This window comes from Mauremys reevesii, linkage group 3, assembly GCF_016161935.1.
Source record: "Mauremys reevesii isolate NIE-2019 linkage group 3, ASM1616193v1, whole genome shotgun sequence".
NCBI classification, from domain to species: Eukaryota; Metazoa; Chordata; order Testudines; family Geoemydidae; genus Mauremys; species Mauremys reevesii.
In genome coordinates, this window is record NC_052625.1 from 67,162,681 (window position 1) to 67,188,403 (window position 25,723).

The 25,723-nt window shown below is 38.7% G+C and overlaps 1 protein-coding gene across 3 annotated transcripts in view; it reads left to right on the forward strand.

Moving 5' to 3' along the window:
* The window catches only part of HEATR5B (HEAT repeat containing 5B), an 85,114-nt gene that overhangs the window by 51,119 nt on the left and 8,272 nt on the right, over positions 1-25,723 (forward strand). For all 3 annotated transcript variants that reach the window (XM_039529299.1, XM_039529300.1, XM_039529301.1), the window contains 11 exons: positions 407-658; positions 2,056-2,237; positions 5,932-6,000; positions 8,683-8,862; positions 11,800-12,037; positions 15,449-15,709; positions 17,361-17,488; positions 19,414-19,558; positions 20,631-20,900; positions 22,271-22,495; positions 24,938-25,089. In XM_039529299.1, the coding sequence (XP_039385233.1) occupies positions 407-658; positions 2,056-2,237; positions 5,932-6,000; positions 8,683-8,862; positions 11,800-12,037; positions 15,449-15,709; positions 17,361-17,488; positions 19,414-19,558; positions 20,631-20,900; positions 22,271-22,495; positions 24,938-25,089 (2,102 nt within the window). The remainder of the gene's footprint in view (positions 1-406; positions 659-2,055; positions 2,238-5,931; positions 6,001-8,682; positions 8,863-11,799; positions 12,038-15,448; positions 15,710-17,360; positions 17,489-19,413; positions 19,559-20,630; positions 20,901-22,270; positions 22,496-24,937; positions 25,090-25,723) is intronic.

Below are 25,723 nucleotides of genomic sequence, written 5' to 3' on the forward strand. Positions count from 1 at the left end.
AAATATGATCAGTTTTAAATAGCCTATGTACACACACACATTTTAAAGTAAATCTGGTACTGTATACATAGGTAGTTCTTAAAGGGTGAGCATTACAATAGATAACCCACTTTCTTGGCCTCTGCTTTTAGCAGTTGACTGGCAACAATTCCTGTATCTTATAATGCTGAACTATTAAAATGCTTCTCCTAAAGAGTGTAATGGCTACTTTGGCCATATAACCTCAGTTTCTTCCTTTACTGTGCCCTTCTCCATTTTCAAATGCCATAATTTCTATAGAAAAGTTAGTCTCCATTTTAATTTTGAATGGATTGTTAAAGTTGACAACTTCACATTGTAAATTGTTTCTGAAAAATTACTACTAACAGTGGAATTGCTAACTTATGACTTTGTGTCTCTGTTGTAGACATGAGCACTGCAGCTCCTTTGGGAGGAGGAAAGGATGAAGAATTGGAGAAGAAAGATGAGATGGATGATGACACAATGTTTACCACTCTGGGTGAAGAGGATAAATCGAAGCCTTCTGTGGCTCCTCGCTGGGCCACTCGTGTATTTGCTGCCGATTGCCTGTGTCGAATTATCATGCTGTGTGAGAATGCGAATAAGGCTCACTTTGATCTGGCCATGGCCCGTTCAGCCAAACTCAGAAACCCTAAAAGTAATTAAAGGATTTGCATGTGTTTTTGTTTAACTTAACTGTAAAGAGATATATTAAGGGTATTAGATACCCACAAAGAGAAAACTTTGTTAAAGAACAGGTAAGCTTGAGTAAGGGGAGCAACTATCCATGCAAACTATTAAAAGCAAAGAAATGTCCAGTTAAGGTATCCTCCTTTTACATGTCTTCATCACCACATAAACCAGTTTCCCTGACAGACCCCACACATCAATAAATAAGTCTCCTTACACTCTAACACGGTGGTTTTCAACCACGGGAACACGAACGCAGAAGTCTTCCAGGGAGTACATCAACTCATCTAGTTATTTGCCTAGTTTTACAACAGGCTACATAAAATACACTAGCAAAGTCAGTACAAACTAAAATTGCATACAGACAATGACTTGTTTATACTGCTCTGTATACTCTGAAATGTAAATACAATATTTATATTCCAATTGATTTATTTTATAATTATATGGTAAAAATGAGAGAGTAAGCAATTTTTCAGTAATAGTGTGCTGTTTCCTCACATTATATTCTTCACAGATATTCTTGCATAACCAGTTACAAACTCTTTTAAAATCTAGAGACTTGAAAATAACATCTGTAGGGTTTACTTATTTTCTGTTGATTTTTATTACTCCTTTTCAATATCACATTTTAATAAATTAAGGAAATTCATTTTTTAAAAATAATTACTTACAATATCTGGCATTAAAAGCTAAGATTAGGATGTAAATGAAGAAAAGTCCCCACAGAAATGTTACTGATTTCTGGATTATTTTCCTCTGCCCCTCGTCACACACTTTTCTTTTACCCAGGGTCTGGAGGCAGCTGTTTGTCCCAAAGAAGTGGGGGCATAACCCCATTTGCACCCAAATAAATATTATTATTACCTGAAATACTCAGTGGCTGGCTACAGTACCTGAGTTTTAGAATTGATCAGATGTTCCTTTATCAGCAGGGGTCACTGTAGGCATAAGATTGTAACAGCAATTGAATTAAAGGTTTTCTGTGGGCTTGAGGAACAAGTCATTAAAAATCTGTTTTTGCAAAATGTTCTCAAAGCAGACATGAATGAAGTATTTTAGCATTCAGAGCAATTTTTTCTCATGACCTTTCCTTTTACTTTGATTCAAATTCAAACACTTAGTTTTTCACAACAGGCATTTCAGAAATCTGAAGTGATCATTTATATTAATAATCAAAAGTATATTCAATTAAATATTTGTTTTCAAAATACGCAACTAATTTTTTTCTCAAGATTGGGCGAAATTTGCATATTATAACATACTCTCCCTTTTAGAAATTTGTGAATAGTTACAAGTGTCTGTATATGGACATCAGTTGGATAACTTTAACTTAGTTAATAGCTTTATTATTTATATTTTCAGATGATCTTTTAGTGCTACATCTCTCCGACCTCATCCGTATGGCATTCATGGCTGCAACTGATCACAGCAACCAGCTGCGGATGGCTGGTCTCCAGGCACTTGAAGACATTATCAAGAAATTTGCATCAGTTCCTGAGCCAGAGTTTCCAGGTCATGTGATACTGGAGCAGTATCAGGCTAATGTGAGTCCTTCTTTATATGTTTAGGAAACTGTATATTTTTCTGTCAATATGCCAGTGTCAGTTTTGAGAACAGTTTGTAGTTTTAAATGACTTGTGAAGGAATGTTGTGTGTGAGAATGTACTGCAAACACCAATTTATTTACCCCTTCAAAATTATTTCTGTATCTCCTCTACCTGTTTGTTATAATTTAGTAACTGGCAAAAGTTCCAAAAAATCAATAGCCACTGATCCTTGAAATCCAAATATTAGGGTGAACATTTATATTTTGGCAACTGTAATGGCCATTTCTCTGGCAGAATTAGAAATGTGAAAAGAGCACTTTGATTCCATTCCAGATTGAACCTAATAAATCTATTTTTCTCAGGGATTAATGAATGTGCCCCTGTTCTGTAAAGTAGGCCAGAAATCTGTGAAAGCATAGGAATGGAAGCTGAGATCTGAGCTTATTATTCCTGGATACCACTGACTTGTTGTGTGAGGTGGTTAAGTCCCTCAAGCCCTGTGCCTCAATTTCTTCATTCTTAAAATGGGAATGATATTGAGCCCCTACTTCACAGGAGTATTGTGAGAGTTAAAAGGAGACAGCCAATTTAAAAACCATTTTCGGTTGGAATTAGTTAGTTGTGACAATAGTGGGTTACGCCTAAAATTACTGTAACTGGAAGAGATGATATTTTTCCTCTGTTTTTCCTGTTTGTTTACTTTGTGCATTTGATAACACTTTGCTTATATAGTCAATTTCACTGTTGGTCCTGATCCTGTAAATATTTACACACATCTTGTCCCATTGACTTTAGTGCAAAAGTTAAGCACATATGTAAATGTTTGCTGGATCAGGATTTCAGTTGGTGAGTTTTCACGGTTTCTGTGGGGGTCTTTCACACAGCAACAGGGGAGAGAAATATTCTTTAGAACATTGAAGAGTGACTATTAAATGACAAAAATTGATTCAAACTCATTATGCCCCTTTCAGTTATTTAATGTTTCTATAAAGCAGTTTGCGGTCTTTAGATGAAGGGAGCTATGTATGTGCAAAGTATGCAATTATTCTGATTCCTGTCTTTATGGTTTTATTTTGTTAAAAGAATACCATTTGCTGCATGACTGATTTCATGTTGTTTTGGAGACCTTAACTTTTGAAGTTATTGTGTGTTTGATTTCACAATCTTATGGCATAAGGCAGGTGTGGCCAACCTGAGCCTGAGAAGGAGCCAGAATTTACCAATGTACATTGCCAAAGAGCCACAGTAATAAGTCAGCAGCCCTGCGGATCAGTGCCTCCCCGCACCTCCCCGCACCTCCTGATCAGCTATTTTGTGGTGTGCAGGAGACTCGGGGGGGGAGCGAGGGCATGGCATGGCATGTTTGTTTTGTTTTTTTTTTGGATTGACACTATCTGACAAGGATTTATCAACTCTCCGCTTCAACTCTGTCCTCCTTCACCCCAGTCTTTGATTTGGAGCTTTCCGTCTTTCTGTCTGCCTATAACCCCTACTCCTGTCCCTTAGACTCAGTCCCTCTTGCTTCAGGGTCTCCCTTGGGCTTGCACGCTCTCTCTCTCACTCTCTCTCTTTCTCAACACCAACCTTCCCCCCATCTTCAACCCCTCTTTGATCTCTGGCTGATTTCCCACATTGCTTCCCCTATCCTGAAGAACCCTGCCATTGGCTCTGGCTACCTTTTCACCTACCCTGTCATTTCATGTACCTAGAATCTCCCTGTTAGTGCTGTTTGTTTGGTTTCTTTGTCTCTCTTCCCACCACCCCCTCGCCCTGCTTTTGCTTAATCCATTTCCATCTGCCTTCTGCTTTCTTCACTTCAGTGAAACTGCAATCACAAAGATCACCAGAGACCTGCTCATACCCAAATACAAGGAAATTGCTCTCTGACTATACTTGTCTCAGAGTTATAAGGTGTTGATTCCAGTTGGTCAATTTAATACCACGCCTCCTGAGCTGCTTAGTTATCCTCCCTGCTCTAGTGGTCTGTTTCATTGGGATTTCAACCAGCTCTTCAGCTGTGAAGCATCCAGAATCTCATGATGCTTTACTACTTAGCCTTTTCCCCATAACTTTTTGCAAGTGCTCTATTGTTGGTATTCATTGCTCTGCTCCTTTAAAAAGAAAACAAAATTCAGTTGTGGTACACCAGCTCTTTCCAGAATGGAGTGTAATTAATTCTTTTAAGTCTTTGCGTCTCCTTCTTCCATTCCTGATTGGGAATTTTGCATGCTCCTTGAGACCTTTCTTCCTGAGGATAGCGCTGAGTTGTCAGTGCATCCAGAGCCTCGAGTCCACTTATCCTTCTCTAGCATTCAGAATACCTACTATGCTCTGGCCCAAGTTCTGCCTCCATATTGATGTATCCTGTTTTTTATGCCCACCTTCTCCCACTCCACTGAGACCATTGTTTTCACTCTCAACCTCCAAGTCTATATTACCAGTCAATGCAGTTCTCTAGCACATCAAACTCTGAGATGACTTTTGCTGTATTTTTGTGTGTGTTCTGTTCTCTCTGCCTTTCCTTCTCAAAATAGAGAAGTGTCTCAGTGACTATAAATGTTCAGAATTCAGTTGAATAATGTCCCTGATAGATTGCGCAATTCATGCTGTGCCTGAGAAAGACTCCTGATTGCCTCAGCCTGTGAGATTTGCTCACGGATGTTGCCATGAACAATCCTGTCCCAGAAAAAATGCCTGAAAGTCCCCTGGTCCTCCCCATAATTCCTGTCAATTCAGTGCAAAGTTCAAACTGTCTTGAGGAAACATGAGTTGAGACTCTATGCAATGTCTCTGAGGCAGTGCAGGGCTCTGCAGCAGTGTATCCAAATTATGGGGCGATACTACCAAAGCCCAGTGTCTCAGCACTGTTTCAAACTGCATGTTAGGTGATTTCAGTGAAGCCCTTTGCAACTTATTAGTATCAAACTTTCCCAACCAAGGCATCACTTCTTTTGGAACAGGGACTTCATTCAGAGTATCTTCTAGCTTCAGGCTTACTCTTCCTTAACCGCTGGGCTCAGCTGTCTCAGGCTACGGGTTCCACCAATCCTTATGTGTAGTGTTGGTAGCCACAGAACCTTAAAAACAGCAGTAGTTGACCAAGTATAGGCTGTAAGCTCCCCACTACCAGGGACCTGTTTAAACTATGTGTAAAGAATCTTGGACATCTACAGTGGTTGCACTTAAACTATTTTCTATTTTGAAAGATCGTATTGGTTTGATAGATAATTAGAGTTAAAATGAGGAATACCAATAGCAATGGTAATATCTCTCAAATGGTAGATGTTTTTAAGTGCATCTATAGAAAGATAGTGAAAATAGTAACAGGACAGATAGCTGTTATGGGAATATCTCCATGATAATTAACAAGGCCTATAATAGCAATTTCATGATTCAGCATTTCTGATGTCAATGATTCTCAATAATATGAGAGGACACTATGTTTGTATGTGACAAAGATAAATGTGGTTCAAAAAGGAGATGCTCCTTGTAGGGAGGAACGGGTGAAAGGTGCAGTACAAAGGTTGGTTTTTTTTTAAAGGCATAGTATTATAAATTTCTATAGGCAACATAAAACAATGATAACTGTTGATGGAGTTTTGATGCCAAATCCAGCTCTTTGTTATGCTCTATACATTTTGCGTGTGTTTGTAAGCCTCATTTAATCAGATTTTTGTTTCTTTTTGTGTAGGTTGGAGCTGCTCTAAGACCAGCTTTTTCCCAAGATACCCCTTCTGACATAACAGCAAAAGCCTGCCAGGTACAGAGAAAAATATTAAGACTATGTAGTAAAAACTTGACATATTTCAAAAGTATGTGTATGTGATTTTTTTCTTGTTTTTAGAAAAAGAGTGAGAAAAGAAAAATAGTAGTAAATATCCCCAGTACTGGAAAAATTTGAAACCTATTTATTAGGAGCAATGAAAGAGGCTCCAGATAATATATTTTGTTGTTCAGTAGTGCAGAAACCCTTTGGGGCATTACATTAAGAAATCTTTTTATTTTGTCTTTCTGCAACCAGTAGTAAATAGCTACATGTAAATACTGGTTTATAACTTTGATATCTGTTTTTAAATGAAGGGTCCTGGTCCATTACTAGGGCTAGTAGGCACGTCGACAATACTCTGCTACTAACCATAACTGAAAATGAGACTTGCATATAGTGTTGTTTGTTTTGGTTGTTGTGAGGCTAACAGATCTGTTGAGAAATAGATATCTTTAATCTGATGAAATAATTTGAGGTAATGGTGATTTACCATTGAATATTATAGGGCTTAAACTCAGGTTGTGGATCTCTCTGAATCTAATTCTGATACCATGTGTATCTATGTCCATTTCACCCTATTGAAAGTTTCTTCTGCATTCAGTGCTAGGATGAGGAAATTAGTTTGCAGGGTTAGATGATTGCTAATAAGCCAGCACCAAAACATCCAAATCAAATGGGACTCAAATAGGGGAGACAAGGTTTGGACAGTAAAAATAGCTTTAAATGATTTCACACAAACTCTGCAAACTAATTTCCTCATCTGCGTTTAGAAGTGAGATGAACCTATATGAGCTGCATTGAACTGTGTTTTTTGCTTTCTTTTGGTAGTACTGCAATGGGGTTGCTATTTGCTAAGGAGGAGGAAGATGGCCTTTGGTTAGCATTTGTGTTTCAGCTCCCTCTAATGGCTTGTGAATTTGTTACAAGTAGGTTTTATAGAAGTCTTCCCTATGCCTGTCCAAGACAGGGAGCTTCTGTTGGGAGAGTGAGCCCCATTGCCACCCTAGAATTTGACCAGCAAGTATAGCTGGTCTGGAAAGCTTAAAAGAAACACAGAAAATAAATTGACAATTTTTTTGTGTGGAGAATGTTTCCCCCCTTTTTTTTTTTTTTTTTTGACCAGCTGCACCAGAAGGCTAAGAGAGAGAGAGATTTCTTTTAAACTTGAGCCCCATGAATCTGCCTCTTCCCACTTCCCTGCCCAACAGTCCCCACTGGGATTAAAGAATTGCCATTGTCCAGGAAAAATGTTGTCACCTGCCCGTATTGAGGGAAAGAGATGCACAAAATTCTTCCACTACCTTCCCTCCAGGTGTAAGGGGAATCTGCTACCACTGCTTATGATGGAGTGAGTTAAGATTCTACTGTGCCTACCTCTCATGTTCATATGTGTGTGAATATTCTGCTGTCACCTCCTCTAGATGACATAGCGGTATAAAAATCACATTGTAACACAGCCCTTGCAGAGGAGTGGAAGATTCCATTACTTGAGAAGAAGCATAGCGACATCTGTTCCCTTAAACTTGTCTGGGGAACCTGACGAGGTGCAGATGTTGTTGGGGAGAGGAGGAATTTAGGTGCCTTTTGACTCAATAATAAAGGTGAGGGAAAAGTGCTTTCCCATCTCCTAGGTGGCATTGGGTGTCATAAAGAGATAATGTGTCTCCCATGGTCATCTTATCAGTATGCAGGAATACTGGAAAATAACCCCAGTTCACAGCTCTTCTCTCCAGGAAAGGAGTTGGGGGAAGATGCATTATTCAGCTCAGTTTAGACAAAGCTAGTAATTGTCACAAGGCTTGTTACAGACATTATTCCCACTGGAAATCTTTAACTTTATGGAACCCCTATAAATTGGCTCCTTTCTGTGGTGTTACAGCTTTCTGTGTGTGATTGTATTTAAGAGGATGGTTGCTGGGGTATAGTGCTGAACAGGTGGTCTGCATGATGTCTAAATCTTAAGGATCTGTTTAATTTAAAAAAAACCAACCAAACAAACGAAACACTCATAGTCCCAAAAATGTTTTATTGACTTTTATAGGACATGGTTTTGGGAAAAAACCTTTTACAGACATGGTAACATATGGATAAATGGACCCTTTTTAAAAAATAACTTGAAACAGGAAAGAAGTTGTTAGTGTGCTTTAAAGCCCTTCTTATTCTAGTGATTTTGAGGACATTTAGTACGTAATTTTACAATTGCTAGGTTTTTAAAAAAAGTTGTTTATAGGTTACTTTTAAAAGGGCTAGTATTTAGTACACAATTCAAAACAAATGTGATGGAAAAAAATTGTATTTTTCATGATAAGGCTGACATACTCAAGAACAGAGTAAAAATGTTATTGTTTCTACTAGTTACTGTGGTTCATAAATAAACACAAATATCTCTGCATAATATTACATGACATACTTTACAGGTATCTACATTATAAATTGCAGATGCCATGAGCTCTGCAAACACCCACTTTATGCTTGTAAGTACTGACTTGAGCTGGTCTAGAGTATCATGAGAAGGAAAAACATAGCTAGACTGTTGTTTGTCAAAGGGGGCTATTAGGTTATGTTACAGAAAGATTTTAACTTGTCATAAAAATCTGTGCTTGCTTGAGCAGGTATCATTGTGCATGATTCCTTCCAAAAAACCCTTTCAGAATGCTTTTAAATATTCTTGCTTAGGTATGTAGCACGTGGATAGGAAGTGAGGTTGTAAGTGACCTGAATGATCTTCGCCGAGTTCACAATCTCCTTGTCTCCTCCTTGGACAAAGTGCAAGCAGGAAAGGGGTCTTCCAGTCAGCTTTATCGAGAGAGTGCCACGACTATGGAAAAATTGGCAGTCCTGAAAGCCTGGGCTGAGGTAAACATTCAGCGTTAATATTTACCATATACCTCAGATTAGTTACTGTAGCATAGCTGCAACTTCCCATCCTTTTAGCCAGCTGACCAGCCAGCCAGCCCCAAACCTTCTATCTTTCCAGCTACTCTGACTTCCTCCCACTCTCTCCAGGCTTTTGGTTCTCCATGCCTATCTCTGGAGTGCGTCATCTTCTCTCTATCTAACTTGTCCACATTTGTCACGTTGCTTCTATTCGCTCTCCTCCCCATGACTGCCCCACAGCTCCACCTTTCCTCCATCCGACCCATTTGTGCACACCCGTGCCCCCCCCAGAATTTCCAAACTCTGTCAGATGTTGATTTCCTTCGCATGCCCTTTCTGTTAATTTAAAAACAAAATTCAAGGATGAGCTGGTTAAATCAAAGCATAGCTAATTAGTAGGGCCTTACCAAATTCAAGGCCATGAAAAAAGTATCAAATCTGTGAAATCTGGTCCCCCCCATACTCCTGTGAAATCTGGCCTTTTGTGTGCTTTTACCCTGTACTATACAGATTTCAGGGGGAAACCAGCATTTCTCAAATTGGGGGTCCTGACCCAAAAGGCAGTTGCAGGGGGGTTGTAAGGTTATTTTAGGCGGGAGGTCATGGTATGGCCACCCTTACTTCTGTTCTGCCTTCGGAGCTGAGCGGCAGCTGTTGGCCGGGCACCCAGCTCTGAAGGTAGCGCCCCGCCAGCAGCAGTCCAGAAGAAAGAGAGGCAGTACCATACCATGCCACACTTACTTCTGTGCTGCTGCTTTCAGAGCTGGGCGGCCGGAGAGTGGCGGCTGCTGACTAAGGGCCCAGCTCTGCAGGCAGCAACACAGAAGTAAGGGTAAAAATACAATACCATGCCATCCTCACTTCTGTGCTGCTGCTGGCAGCAGCGCTTCCTTCAGAGCTGGGATCCTGGCCAGCAGTCGCCACTCTCCAGCTGCTCACCTTTGAAGGCAGCGCTGCCATCAGCAGCAGCACAGAAGTAAGGGTAGCAATACTGCAACCCCCTCTACAGTAACCTTGTGAGCACCCCACAACTCATTTTTGGGTCAGGACCTTTACAATCACAATAGCGGGAAATTTCAGATTTAAATAGCTGAAATAATGAAATTTATGGTTTTTTAAAATCCGATGACAATGAAATTGACCAAAATGGACCGTGAATTTGGTAGGGCCCTACTAATTTGCCAGGAATTCCCCAAAAAGAGAATAATAAACTACAGGGCTACTCAAGTAATTGTTTGGGAATGTAAGATACCAAGGAACATACAAGTATCTAAAAATGATGGATTTCACAAATAACATTGTGTATGGTAACTAATTAGGATGTCCATATGGGTTAAATTAAAAGGGACTTGAAAGAGAAACTATCTGAATATTTGGCTAAGCATTATGAACTGTCATTCTAGCAGTGTGAGTAGTTTGATGAAGTTGTAGAAAAATGGCTTCATTTTCAGAAGGGTTGAGTTCCCACAACTATGACTGAAGTTGATAGGAGCAATGGGAGTCTAGTAACTCTGAAAATCAGGCCAAAAGTTAATATAGGAGTCAGATGAGATAGTGAGCAAAAGAAATTATTGGACAGAAAATATTTTTAAAATTTAAATACTGTGCTGCAAGACAATCTAAATGATGAAATATTGTTGTAAAAATGTTCGGGTTTAATTTAACATTTTTATTTGTATTTTTAATGGTGATGATGCTCTTTTTGTTGGCTGGAACTACTGTATTGTGAATAACCTTTTAAACGTGGGTGTATTTAATGAGCATATGTGACGTGAAAGCTATTACAGAGGACCCTGAATATGGTGTGCCAAATGGAACACAGATTGGTCCAGGTCTTACTAAAGCTTTTCTGAAACCATTTGCACTATACATTTTATAATGCAAAAATAAAAGTACTGATTAAAGAGTCCACTTTGTGTGAACTTTGCTATACATGCCATTGTGCATTGTTTTATAAAGTGTTACTTTACAGAATAGAAGTAGTGAATAGTGTTTTGAAGAAGCTGAGCACAAGCAGGTCTTTGTTTTCTCTATTACATTAACATACTGTAGTTCTCTTGCATTTAATTTCCTTGGAAGTTATTTTGAGAAAATAAGGAAAGTATTAGCACTTCAGCCCTGTAGTGTTAAGCTATTTTCAGCTTTGATCTGAAGCAAAGCATCTGTTGTGTGGGTTCATTTATGTCTGCTACATTTCTTTTCTAAAAACACTGCTTTTTGTTCCTGTTGCAAATCTTTTCCCCCAATCTTTCTCCTTATTTGCGTAATGTGTCCTTGTGTAAGTGCTTTAAAAATTTTCCCTCAGCCCCTCCATGTTGGGTATCACAGATACCAATTTACAGACCCTTTAAAGAACAGTACACAATCCAAAAAAAAAAAAAAAGGGACACTTATTCACAAGGCCTGAGCTACACACAGAAAGTGACCTGAATGAAACTAAATTGATTTTATTCCTTCCTAAACTGATTTAAGAGTAAACCCATAAGTGAGTTGCACTGAGGTAACTAAACTTGTTCCTAAATAGATTTAATTTAGTTAAATTGGTGCATTTTCTGTGAGAAGAGCCCTAACTGACACTCTTCAGGTTAAAAGTGTGAGTAGCCAGATTGGCTACTGTGCTATGAATGTTAGCAACAAACTCAGATTTAACTTGGAAATATAGACTGATAAAACCTAATAGCTTTTCTATTTTTCCTATCTTTATTTCCATCTGTTGCGTAGCATAACATTTTCCAGTATGATATTTTGCAGTATTTTTAAAGTATTTTCAGATTGTCACAAAAATGTAAAACTATTCATGATATTCCACAATAGCTAAAATAAAGGTCATTTACAAGTGCAATTTGTCATTTAATTGAAAGAAGGCTTTTTTCTTTTTAGAATGTTAAAGCAAAAATTTTGTATCTGTTTTTATAGGTGTATGTTGTAGCTATGAAAATTAAAAAGGAAGCAGAGACCAAACCAAAGCGAGCAATAAAGAATACGGATGATGAGGAGGAGGATTTTGGTACTGTAGATGAGCTACCTCCAGACAGTTTGATAACACTTGTACAACCTGAGCTGCCTATTCTGAGTCGCCTTTGGCTAGCTGCATTGAAAGACTATGCTCTTTTGACTTTACCAGCTGAATTTGCTAGTCAGCTTCCACCAGATGGTAAGCACAGCAATTCTTTTTTTTTTATGATTATGAAAGACAGAATGAACATCTTGGTAAGGAATTGTTGGAAGAATTTTGAATTTCTTCTGTAAATTACTTGCTTCCCAAATTAGTTTTGCATTTACAGAAACTCTAACATAACTCTAACACTTGGATGTATACCTTTTTCATTATGTATAGACAGAAATCCTAAGGCTGAGGTAAATGTTTTGTGTGGTGGTATAAAGTTTCATCAGCATACATTTGAGATGACCTATTACTGCTGTGTGGTGAAACGACAACTGAGTTTCGTATGTCATCCCAAACATCTTTTGCTTCTGTTTTTTCAGAAAAGTTACTTTAGAAAAATGTACAACAATTGAAAATGTCTTTTGGTGCTATATTTCATATCACTTTGTCTCTAGAGTCGGGTTGTGTTAGTTGCCGTGTTTAGTCTTTGAAATGATTGGAGTAGAACAAATGATAAAATATCTACAACCTATAATAACTGTTCTATAAATGGGATGAAATAATGTAAAGTTAGTGATTAACTAACTCATAGAACGTTATCTCAACCATAACACTACATTTTCACTAAAGTCCTGAAACTTCACCGTTAATGCTAATGGGAACTTTGGCACTGACCTGAATGAGTGCAGGATCATGCCCAAAGAAAATCAAGGGAAGTTTCTAAATTCTGTTCAGAAACAAATCTAATATATTTAACTTGAATTTCAAACTTAGTCATAGCTTTCTCTGGCATTTCAGTGAGACAGATCAAGTTTTGTTAGCATTCATTGCAATTCTTATTTCCACAGAGCACTATAGCAACAGTAAAATACACAAAGATTCTCTAAGTGTAATTCATTCTAAAATTGCTCACTCTTTAAATTGAATGAAACAAGTCTTTGAAATATGTTTAATTCCCAAAGTCTCCCCATAACTTATAGTTTACACTATCCTTTTCTCTGATTATAGTTTATATCAAATATAAAGTACACATTTTTTTAAACATGATTAGTCATTTCCAGGATTACCTAAGTCCATGTCTAGGGTTATCTAAAATAAAGTTGTCTGATTTTTCAAAGATACTGAGTATTTGTAGCTTCCGTTGACTTGTGGGAGTTGTGAGTGCTCAGCATTTCTGAAAACCAGGCAACTTTATTTTAGATGACTAGACATGGATTTAGCTGCCTAAAGGTAGTCAAACATGTTTTGAAGTTTTAGCCTAAATTTGTACTTTAGAATAATAAAAACACACTGAAAATATTAATGACTGAGAACTAAAATAGATGAGAATACATTAGTAAACAATGACTGAGAATTGAATAATAGATTACATGTGTGAACAATAATATAAATGATCACATTCTGATTATTTTAATAATAGTAGACATACCCCAGTCCTGCAAACACTTTCATGCATTTAACTTTACAGATGTGAGTAAATTAATTGAAGTCAATGGGACAACTTGTGCTTAAAGTTAAGCATAGGCAGGTTTGCAGGATTGAGGGTCTTTTAGACTGAGTGACATATATTGTATTTTACCAAACACATGAAGAAACAAGGTCCCTGCTTTGAAAAGCTCACAGTCCAACTCAGGAAAATACTGATATGTACATGTAACACTGGTTCAAATGTAAGAAAGCTTGGGGCCACTGGTGAGGAAATCAACAAAGTGTTGCATTCTAATCCATGGAAGGGTGTAATATATCCATAGAACTACAGTGTACTATAACATTGTAAACAGCTGAACCAGGTTAAGGTTCCATGGAAAAGATTTAGTTGGATTTTAATAACTTTGCAAATGAATTATAAATTAATGAGAGTTTATATTCAGTGACAAATGTAACAGATTTTTCAAACTTTTAGGTGTTTGTTTTTAAGCTGTTGTTTGTAAGTGGGACATAATTAAGAAATCTTAACTTTTTTTTCCTTAAATAAGGAAAAGAGAGACTCAGATATAGAGCCAGTACTTGGCTTTTTATGACTAAGGTTTCTAGGGTGTCTAATATTTCTTTTGTTTTGCTGATATTTCTTGGATTGCATTGTATCCTCCTGGTCCTTTGTCTTTATTTTGTCAGTTTCTGAGGTCTTGTGGATTTCCCTCAGTCCTATGCAGCATAGAAAAAAGTTAGGACAGAGAGGAAATTTAGTCTCACTCTATCATCTATTAGCAAAAAACATTTTATATCAAAGAACAGGAAGTGGTATGGGGACAGCCATAATGATACAGACGGCTGCTAGTCCTGTTGATGTGGAGAATTGTGCTGCAAGTAGCAGTAACAAAGATCAAACTTGAATATCTACATCAGCAAATGTACCCTATATATTTATACACCTCTACCCCGATATAACGTAGTCCTCGGGAGACAAAAAATCTCACCGCGTTATAGGTGAGACTGCGTTATATCAAACTTGCTTTGGCCCCCCCGTTCCTTTTTCCCTGACCGCCCCCTCCAGAGACCCCTGTCCCTAATCACCCCCAGGACCCCACCCTCTTCCCAACCCCCCTGCTCCCTGCCCCTGACTACTCTGACCCCTATCCACCCCCCTACCCCCCCGCCCCCTGACAGGAACTCACCGGCAGCAGCGGGAAGTGGAGCAATGTGGCCCCAGCCTGCTCCACTCCGCCACCTCCCAGCCGCAGCACTCCGCTTCCCGCCGCAGGTGAGTGCGGGGAGGTTGGGGAAAGGATGCCCCCCCATACTCGCCTGTGGCGGGAAGCAGAGCGCCGCGGCTGGGAGCTGGCGGAGTAGAGCAGGCTGGGGCCGGACTGCTCCGCTTCCCGCCGCCGGTGAGTGCGTGGAGGTTGGGGAAAGGATGCCCTCCGCACTCACCAGCAGCGGGAAGTGGAGCGATGTGGCCCCAGCCCGCTCCGCTTTCCTTGCCCCAGCCCCAGCCGTGTCGCTGGGGGGGCGGGGTTTGGGGAAGGGTCCTGCACTCACCAGTGGCAGGAAGTGGAGTGCTGCGGCTGGGAGCTGGCGGAGTGGAGCGGGCTGGGGCCAGGCTGCTCCGCTTCCGCCGCTGCTGGTGAACGCCAGGGGGATCCCTTCCCCCAAGCCTCTCCCCCGAGTGACACGGCTGGGGCCGGGGCGAGGGAAGTGGAGCGGGCTGCTCCCGACCCCCCGCTAATCTCCCTGGCCACTCTGGGACTGCCAGGCCCCCAAAATTGCCCCCCCAACAGCTCCTGTCTCCTAGACCGTGGGGTGGGGGAGCCCCTGACTGCCCCCGAGACTCCCTGCCCCTTATCCAACCCCTTGGCCCCAGCCTGGCACTCTTAACACACTGCTCAGAGCAGCGTGTCAGAGCTTTACCGCATTGTATGTGAACCCGTGTTATATCGGGTCGCGTTATATTGGGGTAGAGGTGTACTTACAATATATGCCCTCTCACGCACACACCTACTTTTTATGCTAATTTAACAGGTGGAGCATTTTACACTCCAGAGACAATTGATACAGCTAGACTGCACTACCGGAACTCTTGGGCTCCAATCCTACATGCAGTGGCACTCTGGCTAAACAGTGCAGGATTTAATGCTTCTGAGTCACCAGAAGAAGCAGCTGCAGCAATGCCTAATTCACAGAAACGTGCCTCGTCCATCATGTTAAACCAGGCACCTGGAACACCACCTACCACTAAATCTTTGCCAGAGATAAACAAAGATAGAATGCACTTGATTTTAGGTAAGAGCTTTATGATATCATATTTCAAAGTTTAATACCACAGTGTGGTTGCATTAAAAGGACACTATCATCTTGAAATCTAGCCAGTTTAAAATGGACCATATGTCCATTCCAACACTTACAGTCTGGCAACCCATTTCTCCAAAATGATTTTTATAGCTGTGAAAAACACTGCTCCATGTCCTTTTAATGAAATCTTCCAGATTAGTTTTATATCTGATTGTTACACTATGTTTTAAAATAAGTCATTAGGTATCTACATATAGTATATTTATTACAGTTCTGATGATACAATTATGTTCTCTAGACGTGTGTTCTTTCTATAATTTTGGAATCATGAGCTAGATTAAATTATACCCAGGGGTGCTGGTGGTGCTGCTGCCGCACCCCCTGGCTTGAAGTGGTTTCCACTATATACAGGGTTTACAGTTTGATTCAGTGGCTCTCAGCAGCCGCCCCCCCCCCAAAAAAAACAATTGTTCCAGCACTCCTGATTATACCTCCTGATCAGATCATTATTCAGTAAAGACCTGTGTGACACTTGGTTTATGCTGTGCCTCAGTTCGTCATGTGTGGAATTGGGGATCGTACTGTACTTCCTACTTCACAGGGGTGTTGTATGGAAAGCATCCGTTAGTAGTTGAGGCATTCAGGTACTATAGTGATGGGGGCTGTGGAAATGTCTAGATGTATAGATTTGCTGAATTTGGAATATATGCCCTAGCTGTACGCTCTGTCAGTGACTCTCAAACTTTTTTACTGGTTACCCCTTTCACATAGCAAGCCTCTGAGTGTGACCCTCTCCCCCCATACATTAAAAACACTTTTTTATATATTTAATACCATTATAAATGCTGGAGGCAAAGCGGGGTTTGGGGTGGAGGCTGACAGCTTGTGACCCCCCATGAAATAACCTCGCAACCCGCTGAGGGGTCCTTACCCCCAGTTTGAGAACCCCTGCTCTATGTTTATCTGTGTATATCTTTCAGTAGTTTTTGATCCATGCTATACAAATAACTAGTAAAACTGTTGCACTGACAGTCGTATAATTAATTCTGAGACTTTTGTACAATAAACCCAGAGACACATCAGTTGTTAAAAGATAAATGTTGTTTTTTCTTTCTTTAAATAGTGGCAGTTCTTTATAGAGATTGCATGTGAAAGTACTGTAATTGGAGTATTTGAATTTTAAACATTTGTAATAATAATACAAATGTTTGTTGAAGAATTGTGTATATCTAGGTCATACCTGAAAATAAAATCTCTTCTATTGCAGTTTATTTTTTCCAGTTAAAATATTGTATTATAAAGAAACTTAAAAACACAGTTAAAAGTGGCAGATTTTTAATGTATGGATTTGCAAAAGCAAATGACAAAAATTAGTTTCCTTTCCTGATCTATAGGTTAGTGACCATGATTATTTACTATTTACTGTCTCAGTCTTGGTTTTACTGGAAAAAAGTGACTGGTCTGGCATTTTTAACACACAGAATCTCTCTCAATGGCAAAAATAAATCATGAGTATAACTATTGTGTTTTAAAAAACCCTCAAACAAACCTAACTTCCACATTGTTTAAATTCTTAAATATGTTATAAAACAACCTTCATCATATAGGTATAGAAATAAGATTTGTTTGTGTTTCTTTTCAGGTGTTAGTATACAATTCCTCTGTTCCCCCAGGCCTGAGGAGCCTGTTGAACACGTCACATCTTGTTTACAGGCACTGCATACTTTACTGGATTCCCCTTGTGCTAGAATTCATATTGCAGAGGATCAGGTATAGTACATAGCCCTAGCAATATGTTACGGATGTTGGAATCTCAGTGGCTTATTCTGTTTTTAGATGCGCATGTGTGTAAATGTTCAGTGATTAATCTGTATTCTGTTTACTTCCACGTCCCTGAAAATTAGAGCTGGTCCAAAACTAGGGGAAAAAACATTTCTGAAATGTAGGCAAATTCAAAATGTTTTTGTTGTTTTTCATAATGATTCAATTTTTTCTTTTTCTGTAGATTTTTTAAAAATTGGTTATTACCTTAAATTTTCAGCAGTGATTTTTTTAAACCTGACCTATTAAAGTTGCAACTAGAAAACAACAATAACAGAAAAGCTCCAACAACGTTTTGCAAAACACAAAATGTGCTATATTTATTTCATTTAAAAAAAATTTCTTAAATTTTCAAAAGTAGGTATTTTAGAAATGTTTTTTCAAAAGTTCCATTTTTGAATGAAGAACAGATTTCAATGAAAAATAATAGTAGTCAAAAAACTTTTAGCAGCTCTACTGGAAATATTCTTTACTCATTATGTTCAATATCTAACGTACTAGATTCTCCTAGGGAGAGAAATGAATTCTGAATTCAAGAAGGAAAACTTTATAAACAAAACTCAATGTTTGTCATAGCAGAAATATATTGCTATATCTTGGAGGGTAGGAGATTTATTTAATTTGCCATGATGATTTGGTGTAGGAATAAGTGGGTTCTATAAAAAAGCTTTTCCATTTTAATTGGTGGCTCATATTTAATTTTTAATAGCAATTCAGTAAATCTGAAGATCATGGCATTGGACTTATCACCCCATTCTCTTTTCCTTAATGCCTGATAAATCACAGAAGACGATCTATTTTATGATTATCTCTGACAGAGACTGTACACTTTTGTAGAACAGAAAGCTTTATAGGGAAAGTACTATGGAAGTCCTGTAGCAACACTGCAGACCAAGTACTCTTTCTCTTTTTTATTTACAATTACTTGGATTTTTGCTAGCCACAGAGCTGAGGGTGAACAATTATGTGTTGTCCCCTCCCCTGCTCTTGAGTAAGTGGCTTAAAAGCCACGGTCAACCATTCAGAAGATGTTTCAGCTCACATAAACTCAATGGGCCTAATGCCACTTCTATCATACTATCACAACCATGTCCCAGATGTATTCAGATAGTTTGTTTTCATGGGTCTTCATCCTTTAGCAGCTTTATGGTGTTTACAAGGGCTTTAATTATTTATTATTTTGTGGGGAAAATACACTACTTACTGGATAAATCTGGCAAAGTTATATCATTGTCCCCTTTTGTGTGTGGTTGGTTACTTTGGCCGTGGGAGGCTTTCCCTTCAGCATCAGATCTCCATATCCCCCAGCAGACTTTAACATTAGTTTTCAAGCAGTTGAGGTGAAAAAATATTTTTTAAAAAAAAAAGACAGTAAATTGCCAAACTCAACCATACATCCATTTAATACCATTAGGCTTGTGTATCGGCACACTTGCCCATTTTTTAAAAATTTTCTCCTTTTAAATCTTACCATTAAAACAGAAATGAGAGAACAATCCTACTAGCAATCCTTTGTGTTTCTCGAGTGTAAACCTCCTAAACCACAGTTTGCACACACTTGGGATTAGATTTAACCATTTTTGTTCTTTTAAAAAATCCCAGGTTATGGTGAGTGAAAAACACGCCCTTAGAGTAAATCAGTGATGTAACAGGATAAAGGGTGGGGCATATGCAAAAGTGATTCTCTCAGAAGTGAACTGAAAAACACTATTAGTGTGTACCGAAGGAACTGTGCTTTTTAAAACTGAGAAAAAAATATTCTATGGCTAAGAATAACAGTAGATTAACCAGAAACCATTTTTGCTGATAATTAGGGGTCTGTGAACCATTCACTTTTAATTTACATTTTAAAAAAATATTTTAATTTATTCTAGCTCCTTGGTGTTGAACTTCTGAGTGTGATGCATCGACTCTTATTGACCTGGGATCCTCCTTCAGTCCAGCTGCTAGTTACAGGAGTTGTCCAGCAGATAGTGAGAGCAGCTCAAGATTACTTGCAAGAAAAAAGGAACACACTAAGTAAGACTTTAAAAACAAACAAATTTAAAACTGTTGTTTGCATTTACAGAGGAAAAAAGCAACAAATTTCCTAATTGGGAGAAGAACTCAGATTTATTAAAGTGTGGTTCTTCTCTGAAAACTGACTAGGTAAAAATGGCTCCTACTTATCCCACAGATCTGTTCAATGTATTCATAGTTATACCCTCAGTTATCTTCACTGACACCTTTTCTCAGGGTGACTGTGGGGCAGGGCAAGGGCTTACTGCTTTTTACTTCTGTTAGTGCTGTAGAAAGAACCAACACAGCTAAGAGAGAGTGGAATGCATTTTATTCCTTTTTCTGCATCAATAAAATTGTTTATTAAACCCCAATAAGTTACATCTTTCCAAACCCATGCAGGCAATGGGACAGCACATGTGTTCCCTAAAACATCATTTGGATTCAGTGGAGTTGCATAGGGGAACTGAGGGCATAATTACTAGACTTTATTACTGACAATGGCAAAGGAGAGAACATAGCTTGTAAGTCTGCCACTCAGAAGAAAATCTTATAAACTGAGCACATTTGATATTAACATAATAGAGACAGTACACAGAATCCCACAATACTATTTTTAGAGTCACATTTCAGATTGGAATAGCACTTTAATATTTTTTCTACAAAAATCTTATTTGTTTAACTAAGATAAAGAAAAAAAACTATTGTATTAATATACTTCACACGACATTGTGCCTGGCAACATGCAGAAGTTGGCATCTTTTGATGATAATTTTACCACATGAGTTTTTTAAGTATGAAACACAGCAACTGTTTTCAGACATTGTAATTATTAAATTTTATCAATTTCTGGGCTCGTTATGAAATTTTTAAGTCAATTGTTACGATCACAAAACCTTTAAGACAATTTAAAACTCCCTCAGCACATGTTAACTTTAAAAGTAGTATTTTTCTTAACCTGTGTGATCTGTCTGACATTATACATTAATGTGAACCTCTAGCTCTTCTCAAAGTATTATCTACCTGTCAGTGTATTTTATCTAATAGTTATTTAGGGTTTTTTTAATATTTAACCAAATGTCTTTCACTGCAGATGAAGACGACATAAAGGAAAAAGAAACATGCCTTGTGTTAGGAGAAGGTGGTGAGAGTGGTGGCCTTGTACCTGGAAAATCTCTCGTCTTTGCAGCCATGGAACTACTAATGTTTATCCTAGTACGGCACATGCCACAGCTAAGCCCAAAAATGTCAGACTCTCCAAGTCATGTTTCTGCCAAACCCCAGCTCTCTGAAGAAAGTGCTCGCCTTGTGGCTGCCACAGTTACCATCCTATCTGACCTGCCTTCTCTGTGCTCTCCAGCCGGTACTCTACTATAACTTCATATGCATAAATGAATGGGTTTTATGAGAAACATAAGACAAATCCTGTAATTTGAAATGACCAAGTTATACAGCAGTAACTAAAAATGTTACCTCTGTTGCAGACCACTTTAAGTGAAGCTAATTTATTGATGGTAAGGTTTGGATTCTAGAGCAATTTAAGGGTGCCCACTTTTCAGGTCACAGGATATCAGGAAAATCGCAAAATCAAAACTTGTACTGTATGCCCTGTTCGTTCTAATACAGCAGAGGCCTCTCTCACGTCTGCAAGAAATTACATTGACATTGCAGATGTTTAGCACTTCTTGAGGTTGAGCCCTTAGTGAGGTGCAAAGTTAATAACAATTCTAGAGAAAATAATTTCTGAAAAATACTTGGCCTGTAGTCCAAATTAGTGATTAATGGATGGCAAATGTTTAGTTAAAAATAAAAATTTTCTATAAGCCAGCCCAGAGTCTTGCACTGCTGCCATGCGGGAGCCTATGATTTGATTCCTGGTCCCATTTTTTCTTGCTTTCAGGGATGACTGAGTAAAGGAGTGTTTGAGGAGGAGCATTCAGTAGTGACCTTTCAGACCAGTTAAGGAATGATATTGATGACTGCTACGAGGAATTTTGGCCAGGTTTTCTCAGCCAGAAAGCCATCTGCCCAGACTCATGGCTTTAAGTATGAGCTGGGGGAAGGATGAGTACAAATTCTATGTGTATGGGCTCTTTTTAGCTCCAATTGGGATGCAAAAGAAGCCCTAATCGGGGAAAGAATTAGTTATTTATCTATTTTTGGTGCTTTGTGGCCCCCATTACCATAATATCTGAGCATCTCACAGTCTTTACTGTATTTGTCCCTTGTGAACTAGGGAAATATTATTATCCCCATTTCACAGATGGGAAACTGGCATAAAAAAGGCTAGGTGACTTGCCCAAGCTCATACAGGAAGTCTGGGCAGAGGAAAGAATTGAACCTGCATCTCTCCAGTCCCAGACTAGTACCCTAACCACTGGACCATCCTTTCTTTCTTTAATGGATTTTTAAAAATCGTTTCTTGTCAACCTAGAACAGATTTTTAATGGCTGAGTTATAAATCCCTGAATTGCTGATAGCTTTTTAACTTCATTAGCACAAATGACTCCAAATGATGTAAATTGTCATATAATACATTTGGACTATAATAAGATGTTTCTTAATTGTTAAAATATTATTGAATCATATTTACTACCACATAAATAAATTTATAGTACATTTTGGTATATTCATTGCTAGCAAGAGATGTTCCACTAAGGAAATATAAAGAAGTTGTGAACCATATCTGGTATTAGAATTAACTGCAAGAATGCACTTTATTTTTTATTTCAGGATGTATGACAATATTACCTACAATCCTGTTTCTGATTACAAGAGTATTGAAAGAAACTGCAGTAAAATCAGTGGATAATCAGGTCTCACCGCCAGTCAGTGCAACTCTTCAGGCAATAAAAACTATTGTAACTCTTCCAATGGCCAAGACTGAGGAAACTCATAAGCAATGGACCAGTCTTATCCGCAGCACTCTGGCATCTGTCTTGGAATACTCCCAACCAGGTAAACAGTTTACTCTCAACCAGTTAAGCAGCTTAAAGCTAAAGCTTCTGTTCTGGAGAAGTGAATGTTACGTGTTTGTATATAATATAATATAGACTACATATCAGGTTAGGTTTATGGGGACAAAAAGCTGTGATTAACAAAGCATAGCTTGTAAAACAGAGACAAGATCTATGCGCTAACACAAGCCTGCCTAAACACTCTGCATTATAGTGAACTGTATTTATAATGTATAAAATGTATGTAATGCTGAATACAATGCCGATTTTAGAATAATACAGCCTTATCTCAGGGCAGCACACTTCATCTTCATCCTTCTTGACCTCTCAGCTGCCTTTGGCAATATTAATCATACTCTCTTTCTTGAAATCTTGTCCTTACTTGGTTTTTACAAATCAGTTCTCTTCTATCTCTCCACTCATTTCCTCAGTGTCTTTTTCAGCAGGTCTCCCACCCTTCTCCTGTTTCCATAGGTCTCTCATAGGGCTTGGCACACTTACCTTCTGTTTCTGCACATTTTCTTTAGGTAACCTCATCAACTCACACAGCTTCAACTACTATCTCTGTACCTTTGACTCACAAATTTCTCTCTCCATTCCTGACCTGTCTCTCTTCTGCCAATCCTGCATCTCAGCCTGTCTCTCTGAAAACTCCTGGATGTCTCACAACCATCTTAACTCCTTGTCTTCCTTCCCAAACCCTTCCTCGCTTTCTGTTACTGTTGACAATCCATCCTCCCCTATGTCACCCACGCCCATAAACTAGGAATCATCTTTGATTATCCCCTCTTTCCTTTTACCCCAAAATATCTGCCTGCCCAGAGAGAATCAGATCTCAGTGACCAAAGTGGCGCATAGGGAGAGAGCCAGTGTCTCAGGTAGGCAGAGCCATAATTGTATCGAGCTGTGTGCAGTAACTCAAACTCAATACCTGGAAATGTGGTTCATGGAAACTGGAAGCCAGTGATGCTTTAAGAGAATCGATATAATAGGCTTCATGTAGTCTTCATCACAGTGAGTAATTCAATGTGAAGGTAGTAAAGGCATAGCTGACTGTGGCAAATTCACATCAGAGAATTGATCACAATATAGTCTAGCATAATACAGAGGGGTAAACGACTAGCCACTGATATCACCAGGGAATCAGAGAAGTGAGGACCCAAAAACATCTCCATATTGTAAATCTCCTTGACAAAGGACTGAGTGACCCTTTCAGTAATGGGAAAAAACATACCCCTGCCACAACCCATAGATGCTTCCCCTGGCCTACCAGCAGCATCTCCATCTTGTCTGCACTGACTTCAGTCAGCTTCCTCTAATCCAAGTGTCTTCTCTGCCCTAGAAGAACAAAGAGGCGGTACAATCCATGATGTCTGACCCAAAAGAGAGATCCAGAGATGCACGTAATTTGCCTACCGAGTGTATCTCTGCCAAAACCATCTCATTACACCCCCAAATAGCCTGAAATATAGATTGAACAGGAGAGGGGGGGAAAGAGTTTGGCAGAAGTGGTCATGTGAAATCTGAAGGGCCAAGAGCGTAATTACACAATGCCCTCCTTTAGGATCTTTGAGAGGAAACAATCATTGGATTAAGTTTTCCAGGCCAAACCCATATTGATTTTCAGTAGCCTCTTTAGTTGTATGTCTCATCAAACTTATCTCTCTCAACTTCACCTTGGCTTAAGGGCCTTCAAGCCCCCATTTCCACAAGCACCACTGACACTTATTGTAGACCTTCTGTGGACTTCATGAGATTTCGTTTAACTCCTTGCAAGGTGCATGCACTGAGGCAAGGGTTTGCATACCTTCAGTTCACTTTTCAGGACAGAATGAAGTTGCACATTTCGCCAGTTTAGCAAAATGGACGGTATGATTTTAACAGGCTTATTAACACAGTCAAATCATAACTAATTTTCAGCACAACACTCAAGAACCTTTCTCCTTAGTGCAGGCTACTCCCATGCTAGATTTTAGGTTTCTACATGCCAGCCATTTCAGCTGCAGAGGCTGTTTTGAAAGGGTTTACAAGAGACTTGGTTATAATGGGGACTGTATAATGTTTTTTCCACCATCTTTCTGCTCAAAAATAGCATAGTTGTATTTGTTTAAACTTTAAAAACAATAAAAATATACCTGTGGCCAGAGACCAAGCATGAATAATTTTGGCTGCATAGGTGGAGATTTCAGGAAGTTTTAAGCAGTTTAAAAGAGAGGATTAGACTAGAGTTAATCATCTTAAACAACCTCAACTGTATCAGTCACTACCACTAATTGTAAAAATGTGACTCTGGTGGTGGTGAATAGGCACGTATTTGAGCGTAATTGAAGTCTTTTCTAGTATATCTCTTTGTTGTGAATTATTCTAGTACACTAGGATTTACTAAACAAACTCTAAAACCTTTTCACAATAAGCTCAGCCTGTTTTTCTTTTTGTTTTTCAGAGGGCACTAAGTCTATTCTTGATGAAGTAAGCATGCTTACAGCAATTGCGCTCTTCCTTTGGTCTGCAAGTACAGAAATAATTGGAGTGCAGTCCTTACAGAACGGCTGCATTAACAGATTTAAAAATGCATTGAATTCGTGTGATCCTTGGGTAAGCTCATCATGTGGGAGTGTGCACAATCTTTTAAATGCTTGACACAAAGTAACTAGGAATGATGTTACATTTTCTGAATTCCCTGAAATCTATAATTTCTTCACTTCAAAAAGTAACCAGATCCTGCTTGTCAAATTAACAAATTAACCATCACAACTATTGCATCAATGGCAATTATAACAAAACGTGGCACTTTTGCAGTAGGATTTTCAAGTTACTTGTGCTAAATACTGGATTTATGTAGATTTATAAAAGTTACATCTTTGTTAATGTAAGAAATTTTAGGAAGGAAAATACCACTGGGCCAAAAAAGTCTAGACCTTCTCTGGTTTATTTTAATACTACTTCCTCATAATGCTACTCAAACTCCTGTTTCCATAGATAAAGATCAAGGCCCAAATTTGCAGTGATTCTCCTACTTATATATATACAAAATTTGTGTTTATATTACTTACATGTACAAAACCCATTTTGAGTGTGCAGTTCAGGGATGCAGTTGTCTGATTTGCATGTGCATATCATTTCAGAGGCCCTCTGAAAATGGTTACATATTTGTTGCAAACTCATTTATGCTTTTTGTTTTGTCTTCTCTTTAAATTATCTTTTCAACTAGTCCATTGCAAAAGTGATA